The sequence below is a fragment of the Pocillopora damicornis genome, chromosome 1 (assembly GCF_964200805.1).
Source record: "Pocillopora damicornis chromosome 1, jaPocDami1.2, whole genome shotgun sequence".
NCBI classification, from domain to species: Eukaryota; Metazoa; Cnidaria; class Anthozoa; order Scleractinia; family Pocilloporidae; genus Pocillopora; species Pocillopora damicornis.
Genome location: NC_142670.1, coordinates 14,988,251 through 15,007,500, shown reverse-complemented (window position 1 = coordinate 15,007,500; position 19,250 = coordinate 14,988,251). Strand labels below are relative to the sequence as shown.

Below are 19,250 nucleotides of genomic sequence, written 5' to 3'. Positions count from 1 at the left end.
GGTTCTCAACTCGGTATTAAAAAGAAGATTGAGGATCCTAACTAACAAACATCACTATAAAACAGAAATTACATTTAATTGGAGTAATGTAATGAGCTGTACCTTGCACGGGTTGAAGGCTGACAAAGTACAATTCATGAATATTTCCCAGCACAAGAGGTTTGTTTTCGTCAACTGGACAGTGTGGCGTTATGATTACATCATTGCTATGGGATAGACTGCTGACCACACGAATGCACGTTTTAAAGTAGCTTGCTGCGGCCCACAGAATCACGTGATCGCCCGAAGCGCCATCTTGTTCCATGTGTACAAGGTATTCAGTCCATGTTTGATGTCCATGGACAAAATGAAACAGATCCGTTCCATCCGGCTGTAAGATGAATCAGTTAATAGAAAACTGTTGATAGAAACTTGAGCGCGTAGAGTAAGAGTCAGGGAGTAATTTTGTCAGAATGGTGCGAGACGACCTTTAATGAGCAATTTACTGCATAGTAACAATTTTGGCATTGAAATGTCTATCAAAACAGCCGTGTATATCCCAAAACGCTTTGCAAACAGCAGGAAAACAACAAGAAAGATCAATCATGAAGAGAATGACTAGAATTCTGTCATCTGATGGAGGTTTAAAGCGAACTTTTTTAAAAACTAAAAAATAATATCCAAATGACTAAAACTGTGGTGGCCTGCTTCTTCGGACCCTACATTAAGTTACATATGAATTTTAATGCAGCCAACGTCACTGTGTGGCTTCTTAAATAATAAAGTTAAATCTTTCAAGTTCCCCTTTCCACCAGGGGTACAAGCTGGTATCAGAGCTCCTGGAAAAAGACCGTCGTTCTATACAGGAAGAGTAACAGTACCCCTAATCACTTCACGCTGTGAACACTTGGATAGGTTCTGGTAGTATTGGCCAAGTGGCCTGTATTATCTCTATACGTTTATCATACTCTTTTAATAACATCACGTGCCATACTCTGTTAGACATACAAACAGCAACTTACAAGTTTTCGGTTTCCCTTGAGGTACTGAACCAAGCTTTGTCTTAATTCACCATGTGGGATTTTGATTCCCTGAACAATTTCCAGTTGTTCAGACAAGGCATCGAACATGCAATTTCCTAATCCTGGATTGTCAGATATTCTGAAGCCTCTGTCTGATGCAATATTCCTCAGCCCCAATAATAGATCTATTCTGTTTTTGACTTTTCTTGCATCGAGTTGCATCCGCTGAAGTTCCTGGATGATTCGGTCAAGAGAACCTACAAAAGACAAGGTTTTTATTAATCTAACTGAATGTAAAAAGGGAAACAATCGTCTGCTAAAAATTAACAATTTCCAGTCTAGTAGGAGAAACTTTTAGGGTAAAAAGGAAAAAGGGGAAGCTCTAGCTGTAAATTAAGTTACTTTTTAAGTTCGATTTCTGCTCGAGAGTGAATACACTAATGATTAAGAGACAACAAGCAGAGAAGAACAATTAACGACGAGGTCTACACTCGGACATATCTGTGTAAGTGGAAAAAAGAATCCTGAAAAAAAAACACGGACTTCAAAAATATACTGATGTATTTCCTCTACCGTATGAATGTGTGATGACTTCAATATTGTTTCGAAGGACAACTGTATCGTGAATAGAACATAAACTGGTTTTTACAGAAACAGTATTTAAACTTTGGTTTTGTTTTGAGAGAAAGCAGAACAACTCCTCATGTCTCCCTGTTTCAGATAATTTATGGTAGTTTCCATTTTAAATGGGATAAAAGCTTGAAATGACTCACAAAAATAAATGACACTAAGCCGTCCTTCTGCATCAGAAAATAAAAGAAAATCAAATTTGTTTGTACACGTCTTACGTTTGTGACTGAAGAGTGCAGGGGTATGAATAAAAACATGTCTCATAGGTAAAAAGTACCTTATTACGTTTTTATGAAACATAACTGGCCTGAAGTCAAAAGAAAATTGCTGGATCTCCTTGTAACCCGTCTGTACTTCTTTGAGGCTCTCAATTATCATGTGTTATTAACTTCTTTTACTCACTTGGACTCAGTAATGAATCAACTCTTAGTTGTTCGGTTGACGTGCCAATAACTTCGACATGCCGAACGCTGAAACTTGTGTCTCGTCTTTCAGAAGCTAAAAAGATAGAAAGAAGCTTTTGTTTTAATAACACAGTAAACAACATGAGGATAAAACGACTGATTACTATTCATGTTTAACACCTTTTTTCTATCAGTCCATGTTCATGCTCTCCGTCACAATTAATAAGAGACCGAAAGCCGAGTAGCCCCCTAAAACACTTTTTGAAGAATATTCGAAACATTCTCACCGTGAAATATGTCCCACATTTTCTCCACAAGAAGGTCACATTGCTTCTCCCAGCTATACTTCTCTTCATATAAACTTCTCACTTGTCGAATATCTTCAAGGCGATCTGATCTTTCCTTCTGTCGGACACTAGCAATTGCCTTTGCCCACTCCCCAGGGTCCTCAGACTCCACCACGAATGATTTGCCTGATGGTACAGCGCACAGTGCTTCACCAAATCCTGAGTTTCCACTGACAAGAATGGGAAGACCAGCAGACAACGCTTCTAACGCTGTCAAACCAAAACCCTCTGTTCTGGAGGGCATAATGCAGAGATCAGCTTGACAGAATAACATTTTCAATTCCTCTATCCTTCGCATGGACCTTCTCACGGTCAGCTGCTTTTTATCAATTCCACATTTGAGTAAATTATATGCAACCTCATCCTGTTTACCGTCAGGTGCACCTACGAACATCAGATGGTAAGAGTTGTCTCTCAGTTCAACTATTGCTTTAGCAGAAATATCATAGCCCTTCAAGCTGAAATTCTCTGGGTCACCACGGCCAAACGTTAGAACCTTAAACTTGACCGTATCAATTGCAGCTTGTTCTACGTCGGAAAACTCACTGAACGTGCTTGGCGTCAGTTGAATTATACCTTGGTGCTTCTCGCATGAGCGCAGGTAGGAAGAGTAAGCCTTCGTCAACTTTGGTCCAACTGCCATCACAGCATCTGCCAACTTACACAACTCCACTTCAGTTGAATTCTTATCTTCTCCTTTGGAAATGGCCTCGGGATAGTTTTTGTACATTCCTAGTTCTTCGGGTGCAGTGTGCACCACCTGAATCCATTTGCAACTGTGAGACGTTCTGATAACTTGGGCTTGCTTACCAAGCTTTGCACCATGACCCAGCACAAAGTCAATGACAAGGTCTCTTGGTGGGAAACTCAACCATTCAAGAGGATTTCTGAAGCCTGCAAGTTTCTTGGCCTCCTGGATGGAAACATTGTGACTTGATGCCATCCTCTTCTCTTCTTCAGAGCAGGCAAACTGTGGGACTAGGAGAGTAACGTCCACTTCAGAGTGTTTGGCCAACAGAATGGCAAGCTGTCTGTTGATGGTGGACAAGCCCGCTATTGACGAACTCCACCCACTGCCCAGGAGAGTCACCTTCAATGATGTGGCAGACTTCATTAGATTAATTTCACTTGCTTCATCGTGTGATCTAGCAGCTACATTTGAAGAGGACAAACAAATTAGGCTACAAGAAAATTTGTCACAATAATGATAACAATAACAATAATAACAGTTGAAATATTAAGGCCGATAAAACGTTTCAGTTATGGAACTGTTATCAATGTAGGCCTTGTTAAAACATAAATTTCTTATTCAGTTAAATTGCATAATTGACAAATCGAGATTGGTTTGTTACACCCGTATTGATCCATAATGTTAGAGACTTTTCACCAAGACTGATACTAATCCGCTGTATCGTTGTCTAAACATGCGGTCGAATAGGCCATTGTATAGTTGTATACTAAGTTGTCAAGCCTTTGATTTGGAGGGAGACTAAAGTTTATCAGGTTGCGATTGAGACCAGTATCTACCTAGCATGATAACAAAGTAATTTGTTACGGCTGTAAACATGTGAAAATCATATGTGTGCACTGCGGTTGAAGAAACGAATATTGAATCGATCCTCGCAGTTGTGAACCCTACTGAACTAGTAGTTGAAATAAGGCCTGAAAAAAAAATTCGTAATAACTGCGAGGATTGATTCTATATTCGTTTCTTCATATCTATGTGTGTGTATGTGTGCATATATATATATATATATATATATATATATATATATATATATATATATATATATAAACTGTAAAATTTTGACTTTCGTAATACAGTGCTCAATACATAGGAGTAGAGCGATGTGTATATTGTGGGAGGAAAAACACATAAACTACAAGTTCATGGTCTACAGGTCTGTTTCTTGGTTGCCCACTCATCAGGGGATTTAATGAGAACAATCTTTACCATCGCTTACATACAATATAATCTAATTTATGCAGCGCGAAATTTAACGGTTTATTTCTTGCGTAGGAGGGCTTTGTTTCTGTGGCGGCAGGAAGACACGAGCTCATTACGTTTGTTTAATGTTGATAGTTCAGGTCGGCAGATGATTAGGAATTTTTCTTTGAGGCAGAGATTACACCTTTTACTTGAGCTGCTGTACGGCGAGTATGATGAGAGAATGTGTCAGGAAATAGTGTTCAATGTTGTTGTCTTTGAGGGTCCAGATGTGCTTGCTGAGTTCAGTGGAGTTTCTGTCCTTAGCGTGGCGGAATGATGAGGTGTGGTTTCTGTATCTTGTTTTGAAGTCGTTCTCTGTGAGTCCGATGTGCAGACTCAACAACCCCACGAGGTCCGGGAGGCAAAGTCAGCAAAAAGATCCTCGACCGTATCACCAGCACAATCGCGAAAAAGCGCAACTTCAACCAATGGAAAAACACCACAGCCGTAATCAACTGATTCAAATCTATCGAAAACAAACAACACTCCAGCTTCATTTGTTTCGACATCGAAGAGTTCTATCCATCCATCAGCCAAGACCTCCTAAACAAAGTGTCGAAAATTGCCTCCGTGTGGTAACTTCCAACACTCAGTAATCATAGTCAAAATCCCGTTTATTTCACTGTACTCAAAGATACACACTTGTCCCGTGGTTGTTCTGAAAAAAAGCTAGTTTCGAAGTAAAAAACGTGTACTAAAAACGATTGCATAATAAGATCAAATTTCAAAGATCAAATGTCCGTTATAAAACTCTACATTGTGAACAAAGTGACAGAAAGGTAATTAAATGACAATCATGGCTTAACAGTTTCCGAAAAAAGCACTCGAATTCGCCTCCGACTCTGACAACATCACCACCGACGAAAGAAACATTATAATCCACGCAAAAAACTCCATCTTAATCCACAAGCACCAACCCTGGCAAAAGAAAGGCAGCACAACATTCGACGTAAAAATGGGAAGCTACGACGGGGCTGACACATGACACTGAACTCGTGGGAAGCTTTCTGCTCTCCCAACTCTAGGATCTTAACATAAACGTAGGATTTTACCGAGACGACGGACTAGCCATCACTAACGCCACACCTAGAGACACAGACAACATCAAGAAAGAAATATGTTGCATCTTTAATAATAACAGTCTACGCATCACCCTCAAAGACAACAACATCGAACACTTTATTTCCTGGCTCATTCTCTCATCACACTTGCCGTACAACAGCTCAAGTAAAAGATGTCATCTCTGCCTTAAAGAAAATTCCTAATCATCTGCCGACCCGAACTATCAACACTAAACGAGCGCAAAGAACTCGTCTTCCTTCCGTCACAGAAACAAAGCCCTCCTATGCAAGAACTAAACCGTTAAATTTCGCGCTGCATAAATTAGATTATATTGTATGTAAGCGATGGTAAAGATAATTCTCATTAAATCCCCTGATGAGTGGGAAACCACGAAACAGAACTTTAGGGATGAACTTGTAGTTTATTTGTCTTTTTCTTCCCACAAAATATATATATATATATATATATCTGTGTGTGTGTGTGTGTGTGTGTGTGTGTGTGTGTGTGTGTGTGTGTGTGTGTGTGTGTGTGTGTGTCTGTGTGTGTGTGGGGGTAGAGTCTACCTTGGCATGAAGTGCTCAATGCTGTGGTAGCAGAGCTTTAAACGACGTTACATGAATTACATTGGACTAACTGAAGGAACTTTTAAACAACGTTACACGCAACACAAACTTTCTTTTCGGGACAGAAACTATTCAAACAGCACGGAACTATCAAAGCATATCTGGCCACTCAAAGACAAAAACACCAATTTTACAATTAACTGGAGTATTTTAGCGACCGCCCCAGCCTACAGCAACAAAATCAAGCGGTGCCACTTGTGCTTCACAGAAAAACTTTATTTAGTCAGAGCTAAGAAGCCGTCTTTATTAAACAAAAGAACAGAACTCATTTCTAAATGCCGCCACGAGAATGAGTTTTACTAAACAAATTTCACAAGCCACCAACAATAGCTCTATAGAATCTTTATTTCACACGTAGATCAGATCATCACTCTAGTGAATTAATTAGCTACTTATCTAATCTGTATATAAGGAGGTATGTTCTTCATTGAATGAAGTTCTGTCTGACGAGCGCTTAGGCGCGAAACTCAGAGTAACAGAGAAGCGATGCGTCCTCTTTGATTCTTTCACTTCTACATATATATATATATATATATATACATAAATATCATAAACACACACACACACACACACACACACGCACACGCACGCACGCACACATATATATGTAGATATATTTTTAAAAACGTTCCAATTTCAAAACACAATTATATGAAACATATGTATGCCTTTTCTTTTCGATAAAATAAAGGGACGATTTTTCAAAAAGAGAGTACAATAGCTGCTGTCAAATTTCCAAAGTCTTTGTTTCACTTTCGCAAGATTTTTTTGACCAATTTGTTTTGATTTCTTTTAGATGTTTTTATTGAATTATTATGGGTGAAAAAATGGAAGTGCGATTTAACTGTAGTCAAGTGAACAAGTTTTCCAGCTAAATATATGTACACTTACATAAATTTTAAACCAATGATCTTCAATCAGTTCTTGCTTGAAATAACTAGACGGTGAATGGCATAGCGGAAAAGGCAATAACTTGCTAGGCTTTGCCGCATATTCCATTTAAGATGTTTTTATCGGTTGGTGATTGTTGGCAGATCGGTGGATTTAGCCTTAAAATATTTTGGTTCAGGAATTTTGGCAAAGATTTGGATGGATTCGTAGAAATATAAAATTACTTGGATCCGAAATCCTTCATTTTTTACTATTCATGTTTAACAACTTTTTTACATGAGTTATTCATGCTCTCCGTCACAGTTAATAAGAGACCGAAAGTCGATTAGCCACCCTGAAACACTTTTTGAAGGATATTCAAAACATTCTTACCTTGAACTACATGTATGTCCCACATCTTCTCCACAAGACTGTCACATTGCTTCTCCCAGCTATACTTCTCTTCATATAAACTTCTCACTTGTCGAATATCTTCAAGGCGATCTGATCTTTCCTTCTGTCGGACACTAGCAATTGCCTTTGCCCACTCCCCAGGGTCCTCAGACTCCACCACGAATGATTTGCCTGATGGTACAGCGCACAGTGCTTCACCAAATCCTGAGTTTCCACTGACAAGAATGGGAAGACCAGCAGACAACGCTTCTAACGCTGTCAAACCAAAACCCTCTGTTCTGGAGGGCATGATGCAGAGATCAACTTCACAGAATAACTCTTTCAATCTCTCTTTGCTTTGGACGGACTTCCTCACGGTCAGCTGGTTTTTACAAATTCCACTCTTGAGTAAATTATATGCAACCTCATCCTGTTTACCGTCAGGTGCACATACGAACATCAGATGGTAAGAGTTGTCTTTCAGTTCAACTATTGCTCTAGCAGAAATATCATAGCCCTTCAAGCTGAAATCCTCTGGGTTACCACAGCCAAACGTTAGAACCTTAAACTTGTCCGCATCAATTGCAGCTTGATGTACGTCGGAAAACTCACTGAACGTGCTTGGCGTCAGTTGAATTACATCTTGTTGCTTCTCGCATGAGTGCAGGTGGGAAGGGTAAGCCTTCCTCAACTTTGGTCCAACTGCCACCACAGCATCTGCCAACTTACACAACTCCACTTCAGTTGTATTCTCATCTTCACCTTTGGAAATGGCCTTGGGATAGATTTTGTGTATTCCTTGTTCTTCGGGTGCAGAGTGTAGCACCTGAATCCATTTGCAACTGTGAGACGTTCTGATAACTTGGGCTTGCTTACCAAGCTTTGCACCTTATGCATATATATATATATATATATATATATATATATATAAACTGTAAAATTTTGACTTTCGTAATACAGTGCTCAATACATAGGAGTAGAGCGATGTGTATATTGTGGGAGGAAAAACACATAAACTACAAGTTCATGTCTACAGGTCTACATTTGAAGAGGACAAACAAAATTAGGCTACAAGAAAATTTGTCACAATAATGATAACAATACCAATAATTCGTATTAAAAGAGATTTCTTAAAAGATGAAACGGTGAAAACGAACGATAAAATCCGACGTTTCGGAGTAGTCATGACTCTATTATCAAGGTAAAAGTTTAAAACATGGGAATTACAGTATTTAAGCGATGTGGCGCGAAAAATTAACATAATAGGTGCGAAGATTATACAAATACTTTCGCACGAATAGAGTCCGATTGCACATTCAGGTTTGGCTTTAAAGTTCTTATATGAAACATTTCGTACAATAAGCAGTCAAATTTGTTCCTGCACTTCTTAAGAACTTCGAAGCATTTCAGTAGGTCCTGAGGGATCGTCCCGCGTACGTTCTTGCAATGTTTGGCAATGCCTGAGGACTTTTGTTTATGTCCTTTTTATACGATTGTGTAAATGTCCGCGTGTGTATCCTATATAACCTGCATCGCACAGGTCACATTGGTACTTATAAACAACACACTGTTCATTTACGATCGATGGCTTTGCTTCTTTCACATTCAGTTCTTGATCAATTTTTCGGCTGACAAATACGGGCTGGATGTTGGTGTTCACTTTACACGGGACGATCCCTCAGGACCTACTGAAATGCTTCGAAGTTCTTAAGAAGTGCAGGAACAAATTTGACTGCTTATTGTACGAAATGCTTCATATAAGAACTTTAAAGCCAAACCTGAACGTGCAATCGGACTCTATTCGTGCGAAAGTATTTGTATAATCTTCGCACCTATTATGTTAATTTTTCGCGCCACATCGCTTAAATACTGTTATTTGCATGTTTTAAACTTTTACCTTGATAATGGAGTCATGACTACTCCGAAACGTCGGATTTTATCGTTCGTTTTCACCGTTTTATCAAATAACAATAATAACAGTTGAAATATTAAGGCCGATAAAACGTTTCAGTTATGGAACTGTTATCAATGTGGGCCTTGTTAAAACATAAATTTCCTATTCAGTTGAATTGCATAATTGACAAATCGAGATTGGTTTGTTACACCCGTATTGATTTATAATGTTAGAGACTTTTCACCAAGACTGATACTAATCCACTATAGGCCATTTTATAGTTGTATACTAAGTTGTCAAGCCTTTGATTTGGAGGGAGACTAAAGTTTATCAGGTTGTGATTGAGACCAGTATCTCCCTGGCATGAATTGTCACAATAATGATAACAATAACAATAATAACAGTTGAAATATTAAGACCGATAAAACATTTCGGTTATGGAACTGTTACCCATGTGGGCCTTGTTAAAACATAAATTTCTCGGAAAATGATGTTTTTTCGTCTTGTCATGAGCGTCGGACAAAGAGACTTTTCACCAAGACTGATAGTAATTCGCTGTATTGTTGTCTAAACGTGCGGTTGAAGGTTGGTGGAAATTAATTGTGTCATTTGTGTCAAGTTTTGGTTGTGATTGAATATGCCCGTTAGCCGTCACTTTGGTATTTAGTCAAGTTGTTCTGTTTGCTATCACGATTAGTAATCAAAAATAGTCTCAACTACTCGTTAACAACACAGCTAAAGCGAAGCCTCGCTTCGGTTTTTTTTCAATTACTTAAAGTGTTGCCAACATGATATCAAAGTTTTGCAAGGGAAAAAAATTTCTTCAAAGCCTTAGCATTTTGGAGAACTTTCATAGTTCAATCATGCTCTAAGGCATCTGAATCACTAAAAATTAGTACTTGCCGACCAGCCTTATTCTTTGTATTAGAGTTCATTGACAGTTATAATTAACCCTATACACACTAACATCAGTATGAATATTCTCCACACACTATACTTTCTCTATATTTTTCTTTAGGTTCAGAAAAAGAGAATTTGTTCAACAATCAAGAGCTTCTCTAGTTTTTGATCATTTCCCTTATTCTCATGACCTTAATGTTTGAATCAGGGTGATCTTATAAGGAGAAAATAGATGCCAGTCACTCTTAGGTGTTAAAGGATTAAATGACATGCTTTGTAAAATTTACTCACCTTGAACAGACTTTGTTTGTTCATTTCCATCAGTTGTGTTACTCGTTAAAGAAGTGTTTGGAGCTCTTTCTGAGGAGAAGGAGAGAAATGTCACATTACGGAATGCTACCTAGTGTGGAGACCAACAAACAAACTTCCATTTTGGAAGACAAGAAAAAAGTAGAAATGATGGATGTCTCAACGTCCGTTGTGCTCTCTCACTTCCACATTGTTTCAATGTTACTTTCTGTCCTTAAAATCAATCTTGCCCCTTTTTGCAAGAGGAGGCTTTAAATGACAATATTATGAGAAATTACATGTTGATTAGTTTTGAGTATTTTGTAGTATTACTAAATTATATGTTCGACCCATTGGTGCTGAATGACCTGTAAGCAAATTCGAATACATGAAAACACATGTAGCTCTTCTTTGATCACCACTGTTCTATGTTTGAGAACTAATTTGTATCTTTTTCATAGCTACAAGGCTTTATCTACACACTTAATCTCTTTTTGGAGTTTACCCAAATAGTGCTTGGTAAGTAAGCTTTATCCAACACAAACATATTCGAGCCGTCTTTGTGAAGTATTTTTCGATCTTTTTAGTTACTCCCAGTACGAATCTGTCCATCGGTATGAGAGAAGGGTAACCAAATTGAGTGCTCGGGTCACATAAATTACCCTGTTTACAGAGATCTATAGAGTACAATTCTGCAAATTGAAAACCATACATTTCTAAGCCAGATATTCAAATAAATTTGTTAACTCTGTTAAGCTATCGGCTTAAGAATATATTTACTTCTTTGGGCTAACCCAAAATAAAGGAGTTGGATCACTTTGCTAAAAATGTCAAAAAGTCATGAGGTCATCTCAGTGTTGCTCCCCTCCATCCTCAATCCCCATCTCTCGATTAAATAGAGAGAGCACAAGTATAAGATCTGATCATTAAATTTCTTGAATAATACCTGTCTGAGTTTGGTGAAACAAATTTGTAAACATGCTTGAGGGGGCATTAAAAAAATATAACATGCAAACCTCTGCTAATGTGTTTTAAAGCATTGACGAAGACAATGCCCTATTTATTAGGTAAAAGACAGCTCTCCGAAACACTTTGTATGTGCTCACCTGAACCCTGCAGAAAAAACTTTCGTGCAGCAATGTACTCCTCCATCTGAATGGTTGTTGTCAGTTTCAGCTCAGTCAAGTCAAACTCCTTTAGAACATCCTCTGTCACAAGATATTTCTGTGCCATGTCATTCAGGTGACCTGTGCAATAGTCATACCACAGGGAATCCAGTATCTCCAATGAACTACATAGTGCTGTCAATATCAAACTTCCTACTTTCCATTCCAGAACCAGAACTTTGCGCACTTCTTTTAAATATTGTAGAAAGCCATATAACTCCTCAGGTTTAGAAGGGTCAACTTTCTTGAAGTGCCTGAGTGCGATGAAATTCAAAACCTCTTGTACGTTGGGTGCAGCCTCGTTTCCAGCACCTGCTTCTTCAACGCTTCCTGTTCTTCCTGCGAATGGTTGACCAGCCGATGCAACAGGTTCCACTGCCTCCAGTGGAACCTGTTGAACTCCAGTGACTAACAAGTCATGACTTCCTGCCTGGCTATCCTGTGTGTCTTGAGGCGTTCCTCCTGACGTTTTAGCAACTACCAGCCCATCGCTACCAGCCTGAGTATCCTGACTGGCTATAACCACTGTCCCTGATGTCTCAGGTCGTAGATGAGGGTCTGGGATGGTCCCACAATCAATCCATATTGGAATTTTAACTGTAAAGGGAAAGTTCAATCATGTTCTATGACATCTGAATCACTGATTTGCAGTATTCACTGACCAGTCCTATTCTTTATATTAGAGTTTATTGACAATTATAATTGACATGCGTTGTAAACTTAACTCACCTTTAACAGACTTTGTTTGTTCATCCCCATCAGTTCTTTTTCTCTTTAAAGAGGTGTTTGGAGCTTTTTTTGAGGAGAAAGGAGAGAAATATCACATTAAGGAATGCTACCTGGTTTGGAAACCTGCGAATAGACCTCCATTTAGAGGACAAGAAAAAAGTAGAAATAATGGATGTCCTAACGTCCGTTGTGCTCTTTCACTTCTACATTATTTCAATGTTACTTACTGTCCTTAAAATCAATCTTGCCCCCTTTTTTCAAGAGGAGGCTTTAAATGACAATGTTATGAGAAATTACATGTTGATCAATTCTGGGTATTAAAGGAATTAAAACAAAGCAACAAAGTCTAATATCCCCGAGGATTCCCAGTCCCTCTGCTATAGTCCTCTCTTGTTGTTTAATCCAGGACGTTCTCCCCAATCCCCTTCCCCCTTCATTTTTGATATTGGTTGAAATACATAAATTGCTGATAGGTACGTGGTATATGCCCTCTACAACTATACCTGCTGCTGTCCAAGCTTCTTTTACATTTCTCTGTGCATGTTTTGTTGAATCATTTGGAGCTGCGCCTGAAAAAATGAGTTAAGGTTAAAGAGACAATTTAATACTCCAACGTAAACCAAGCAAATACATGTTACAAAGCCAAACAAAACTCACAACCCTGAATGCCCATATTGTTATTGGATCCCTAGCAGCACACTCATTCGGAGTAGATAATGTGCATGTGCTTATGTTTGCCACTTATAGATATGGCTTGGTAATTTATGCTTGCAACAGTATTTCATCACAGTACCTGAATCTCATGAATATCGAAAAATACAAATTATGTAGTCAATAAAAGAACCAAACACAGGTAAGACTCAAATGTTAAATATATTTACTATAATTATTGGTGCTAAGTAGAAGTGAGAAAACACTTCGTCTCCTTTCAGCTTTATTAAAAAAAGTCAAAAGAGTGAGAAGTGTTGTGGAAGAAAGAGTAAGGCAAGCACAAAGGTATTGATATTGTTTGATCCAGTTGCTAAATGACCCATAAGCCAACATGAATACTGCAAGTGAATTAAGCTCCTGTTTTATTACCAATTGTATTATTTCTTGTTTGAGAACTGACTCATTTCCTTCTTCAATGCTTCAAGACTTTATCTACACATTCAGTCTCTTTCTGGAGTGTACTCAAATAGTGCTTTGATTAATAAGTGCTGGGATAATAAAGTTCTACAGGTATTTCCATACATTTCCTTATAAGTTGAAAATGTTTAGTAAGGAACTATGAAGTACACTGATTTGGCTGTAGATGAAGCTTAAAAAAGTTTAAATAAAGTAATTAAATGAGGTTTTCCTTTTATTTAGGAAAGTGAGAGAGAAGGGTGATTGTTCAATGCTTGGGTGGAGGGGGGAGTTCTTATTTGATATATTGGCCTAGGGGAGGGCACTTCTTAGAGCATGGAGCATGGGCACTTATACAAGGAAAGACAGAAGTTAATCATAGAGTTAGACTGGAAGATGCTGATAATCCTATTGTTGCAGCAATGACAAGTTGATTTTAGCAGATCTTTTTGTATTCTTCTGAGAACTTCTCTGCAGCACACCTGATTTACTGATTTGTTCCTCATAATTTTCCTGACAGTTGCAGTCTAATTTCAATATTCCTTAATTAACATGCAATGTAAAGTTGACTGACCTGGTATGGACTCTCCTTGTTTATTCCTCTCTGTTTCTTCACAGTCTAGAGAGCTGTGTAGAGCTTTACCTACAGACAGAACAGAGAAAAAAGAATTTATCTGAGCAGTCCAGCCAAAGCTTCCCTGAAAATTGTCATAAATTAACTCAGAATACCCTCCTAGGAGGAGTTAAAGTTAAAGTTAAAGCTACTGTACCACTAAATGTTTCAGTTACCAATAAAAAAAATATTACTGACCCTAAAAAAGACACCAACCAAGTTGACCATGCTTGTTCAACTTTCAACAGTACCTGCTTTGTGTCTTGAGTAAAATAACTACAGAAAGTATTTCCCATACAAATACACTTTACCAAGTACATAATTAAAAACTCTGCAACACTATTCCTAATCTTGTGGGTAAGATTATTACATAACAATTGAGTTTACCTTTCCTGAGTGTTTACCATTTTTTACTATATGTTTGATTCAGTTCTATAAAGAATTTATGGTTATCATGGGTTCAAGTTGACTCAAGGCTGATTCAACTTTTACCAGACTACCTGGTTTATCAGTTATTAGACAAGTTAAGGCTGAAACATTTAAATTTATGTAAATTTACCAAAGACAAGGTTCTTCATCTTTATCGCAAGACTCCTACAAGGCTCCTCCCAGTTGTACTTCTCCAAATACTTTTCACGTAGGAATCTTGACTCTGAAAGTCGCACATCTCTCTCTTTCTGACGGACACGCTTGATTTCTTTGGCCCAGTCTTTGGGATCTACAGAGTCTACCACACTCTGTGAGCCTAAAGGCACTTTCTTGAGAGCTTTTCCAAGTCCTGAATTACCACTGACAAGTACAGGCAGACTAGCAGATAATGCTTTCAGAGCTGTTACTCCAAAACCTTCCGTTCTGGATGGCATTATTGCTAGATCCACTTCACAGAATAAGTTTGCCAGCATTTCTGTACCATCATCAAGGCTGCGAACAATAAGCTGGTTACGACTGATGCCATCAAGGAGCAACTTTTCTGCTACAATACCTCCTTTTCCTCCAGCTGTGCAGACAAACTTGAGTTTGTAGGATTCATCTTTCAACTCAGCAATTGCTTTAGCAGCTATGTCATACCCCTTGAGATTGAAATCATCACTGCTGTTACTAGTTCCAATTACAAGAATACTGAATGTTGTTTTGTCTTCAGTGGCTTGCTCTACTGCCAAAAATTCAGAGAAAATGCTTGGAGTAAGGTCAAAAACTTTTTCCTCCTGTTTAACTGGACGAAGGTAACCCTTGTAAGTTTCTGTCAGCTTGGGTCCAATTGTGATAACTTGATCAGCCATTTTACAGAGTTGGATTTCTGTTTCTTGCATTTTTTGACCTATTGAAATGTTACTGTACATTCCATCTTCTTCAGGAACAGAGTAAACAACTTGAATCCATTTGCAATGACTGTAATTTGGATTTCTCTTGATGATTGCAATTGGTCGGCCAAGGTGAACTCCATGACCAATGACACAGTCTATTTTATGGTCTCCTGGAGGAAATGACAGGCAAAGAACTGGCTCAACACCAGGAACTCTATCTGCTTCAATGAGCTCCACATTGTGACTTTTTGCACTGCTTCTGTCTGCTTCACTGCAATTTAGAAGCAAGACACTCACATCCACATTGGGGTGTTTAGCTAACTGGATGGCCAGCTCTTGGTTGATAGTTGACAAGTCCCCATTAGTTGATGATTTCCACTCACTACTTAGCAAAGTGACTTTCAGTGTCATGTTTTCCTGGTCTTCCTGTGACACACAGGCCACACCAGGAATTGTGAAATCCTACAACAAAACAAGAATGGTATTAACAATATGCTGTTAAACAATAATAAATCCCAATAATACATGTCCACTTGATATGTAATGTCAATTCTTTTGGAAACTTACAGTTAAGTTTTATCCTTCGCCAAAAAGTCGGAGACATGTAAAATGAGACAAATTTAAACCAAGGAAATATTCAGTTGCCTTAGAGATGACTACACTGTCACTGTCACTGATAACAACCATTACAGTTACAAGGAATTAAATTTGGAAGTAAAAATTATCCTTAAAGGGTCTTCCTTTTCAACCCACTTTGAAATTGGTACATGTAGTCTCATTGAAGAAATTTAGGTAAAAAAAAAGGAGGAAAACTTCAATGCTTTTGTCAAAATCAAAGTTTGGTATTTGCAATAATTTAGATTTCTCTAACTACCTTTCGTAGCATTGACATCACAAATTACCCTGGAAAAAAAAAACAATACAAAATCTGAGTTTACTGAGTCCATTTAAGTTTTCTATTTCCTCTTAGAGTGTTGTTGAGGCCAATTAATGCATACTGGAGGCTAACTTGATCTTTCTGGGAAGCTTTCATTGCCTCAAATATTTAAAATCATTGTTCAAATTGCCTACTTGCAAAATTTGGCAAACGGAAAATGGCCCATTTTCAAAACGAGAAGTTATGTTTCCAAGGACAAATCTTGCAGCAAATAGAGATAAGATCCTGGTCTAATGGTGTTTGCCATTCTTGCTGTATTTCCTTCAGATCACATTCCTGACACACCCATTTCATAAGTAACCATTTCATAAGGAAAAACAAAGTGCTATGAGCTTACCATGGATGGAACTCAGAAAAGAGATTTACAGTAGCTAACTATTTACACTTTCCAAGCAACAAAGACACATTTATTTTTACTAACATTTTTATTCTTAGAATTTTTCCTCATATTTCCAATTTTCAGAAGGCATCACAACCATAAAGCAGCCAATAACCACACATTTAATTTTGTCACACCATGTAAAATTGAAAGTTGCTATTATCAAATTCCCACACCATGTCATATTTTTGTGATTCCTATTGCCACTTTTTGCAAATTAATTGCCACTGCAACTGTATTATCTCAAGAAGGTTAATACTTTTGATCAGAATCTCTGCAAACTAAAACTTTGTATGACAAGGAACATTTACTGCACAGTATGTCACTGTCTGCCAAAACCTTTCCAAATGACAAGGTATGGGATGATTGAATTGTCAAAATCGAATATTACTTAGCAGACTGCACTGAAAATCTTTATTACCATCAGCTTTTTGTCTGTGCCAAACCATTTTGAGTAGTATTAATTAAAATGGCTTGAATTTAGAGACATTTTTTCTCCATAATGGCTTTTAAAACACACCCTCTAATTCCATGAAATTCCACCAATTCCATGACACTGAGCAAAATACAATTTTTCTCTTCAGATTATGTGTGGAATCATATATCCAATGTGATAATTTTAAGTCATTCTAACAAATCTGTCAATAAATATTTCATTAATGATTTGAGACAAAAAAAACTACAAAATTTAGTGTCCAATACCACTTTAATTTGATATTGAAAATGTACCTTGAAGTAGACACTATACCATAGATTATTTCTTGTCAAAAACAGACAATTGACTACCAATAGCAAGTACCTGGCCACCACCCTGTTCATACATCTTAAACAGATAGAGAAAATTTCATGAAAGAATGTTTAAATAAATCACCTATTCTTGGAAAGGCATGTTATAAAAGTCATAGATGATGGACAGAAAGCTATTTTTATATGATTAAAAAAAATTATCAAGATTCATAATGAACTAAATTTAAATTGCAGAAATGATCCTTGAAGATCCTACATTGTAATTTAACCCTTTAACTCCCAACATTGGATTATTAATTCTCCCCTGCAGCTACTGCACATTTCCTTATCAATTAGTTACAAAATTTTGTTGTTAGATCAAGATAACAGTTTCTACCTGGTAAGATTAAATATTCTCATTACCTGTTTGCTGGATAATGTATGAATAATATTGGAAGAAGTGACTTGTTAATCACTTCTGCCAGTTAAAGGGTTGAGCAATTGCAGAGAACAGGATTCTTCCACAGGATTCTACTGAAGCCGACAAAAGACAATACCAATATATATTTGAAATCCAAAACATAGTCCAAATTGTAGTTTAATACTGACCGAGCATTCTTCTCAAAGTCTTCACATGGATAGAAATACCATGATATTTTATGAAAACACTGATGACAATCAAAATCCTCTTTTAAAGCAATGATCTATAGCAAATTTCTTATCTGCTAAAGTATCCACCTCTCTTGTGTGTAATCACTCATTATTCTCAAGAAACTGGGAATCTGCTTTATACTAACCAACCCGATGACACAACAGCATTCTTGAATTAGGAGACACATCGCCATATACAGTACCGCTCGCGTAAAAGTCAACCGAAAAACGCGAATTTAACGCGCCAAAAATCGCATGCAATTACGAATAAAAAAAAATCGTGCGCGTCAAAAAAATCGCACGTGCGCGCACGACCTAGAAACATCCGCCTCATTAGTATGTAAGAGGTAATCGTTTTGTTTTTCTACTGTTGGCTGTTTATTGTTTTAAAGAATAGGCCACAATGTAGTAGCACTAAAATACTAAACGGCCACCAACGACAAGCAAACTTGTTCGTTGCAATCGCCGTTCGAACCGACCATCTCAATATGCTGACTTTGTAATCGGAGTATATAAATGATTTGTCATTTTCCAACGGAATTCATTTATCAATCTATTTATCTGTTTTTCACTTCGTATAATGAAACATCCGTCGCAACGGCTTGGGAATTTGATCAAAATAAATTGTCTCAGTGTTTCGTAATTTGGTAGAATCAGCTAAGGCGCCCGTTTGTAACAAGTTGTCGCGTTCTGAATGCAAACCCACGCCTGAATGCTCATTTCATAGCTTTTGACATCGGTGGACGTGCTTTTCTCGTAAACTGGTTCATTCATCTCGCCATTTATTCAAAGACTAACAAGTTCTACTCGCTTACTTTAATGGTGTTATGTTACAGCATGTTTACCTCTCACGACTACGTCTTGCCCTGGCTCGTATGCAAATTTTTAAGTGAAACCGGATTTGCTTTTTGTTTTCAATATTTGTCAAATCATCGATCGATGTTCACCAAATTGTTCGAAAAATGGGAACGGAAAAATTTACAGCGAGATACATGTAGTTCAAGTTTTTCTATGACTCGCCGGCACGAATTTGAAACACATCTCTCATGCGTGAATTACTAAGCATTTCAACTGAGCAAAATTCTACAACCCTAAAATTGAAGTGTTCCACAGGCAATAGAAAATCCGTCAGTTATTCGGACAAGTGGACCGAAAACGTACACAATTCATGGTACCGCGTTTTTTGGTACCATCTCGTCTATAACACCTCATATTTGTAAATACATGCAATGCAAC

General features: G+C 37.7%; 1 protein-coding gene across 1 annotated transcript in view; it reads right to left on the bottom strand.

Moving 5' to 3' along the window:
- LOC149052247 (uncharacterized) overlaps nt 1-19,145 on the bottom strand; it is a 21,112-nt gene extending 1,967 nt beyond the window's left edge. The window contains exons 1-12 of the mRNA XM_089180532.1: nt 14,577-19,145; nt 13,957-14,047; nt 13,531-13,535; nt 12,801-12,866; nt 12,298-12,360; nt 11,509-12,165; nt 10,406-10,474; nt 7,321-8,208; nt 2,323-3,534; nt 2,034-2,129; nt 1,002-1,258; nt 103-370 (exon numbers count right to left, since the gene is read on the bottom strand). Of these exons, the coding sequence (XP_089036658.1) occupies nt 103-370; nt 1,002-1,258; nt 2,034-2,129; nt 2,323-3,534; nt 7,321-8,208; nt 10,406-10,474; nt 11,509-12,165; nt 12,298-12,360; nt 12,801-12,866; nt 13,531-13,535; nt 13,957-14,047; nt 14,577-15,732 (4,828 nt within the window). The 5' untranslated portion in view covers nt 15,733-19,145. The remainder of the gene's footprint in view (nt 1-102; nt 371-1,001; nt 1,259-2,033; nt 2,130-2,322; nt 3,535-7,320; nt 8,209-10,405; nt 10,475-11,508; nt 12,166-12,297; nt 12,361-12,800; nt 12,867-13,530; nt 13,536-13,956; nt 14,048-14,576) is intronic.
- Nucleotides 19,146-19,250: the final 105 nt, after the last annotated feature.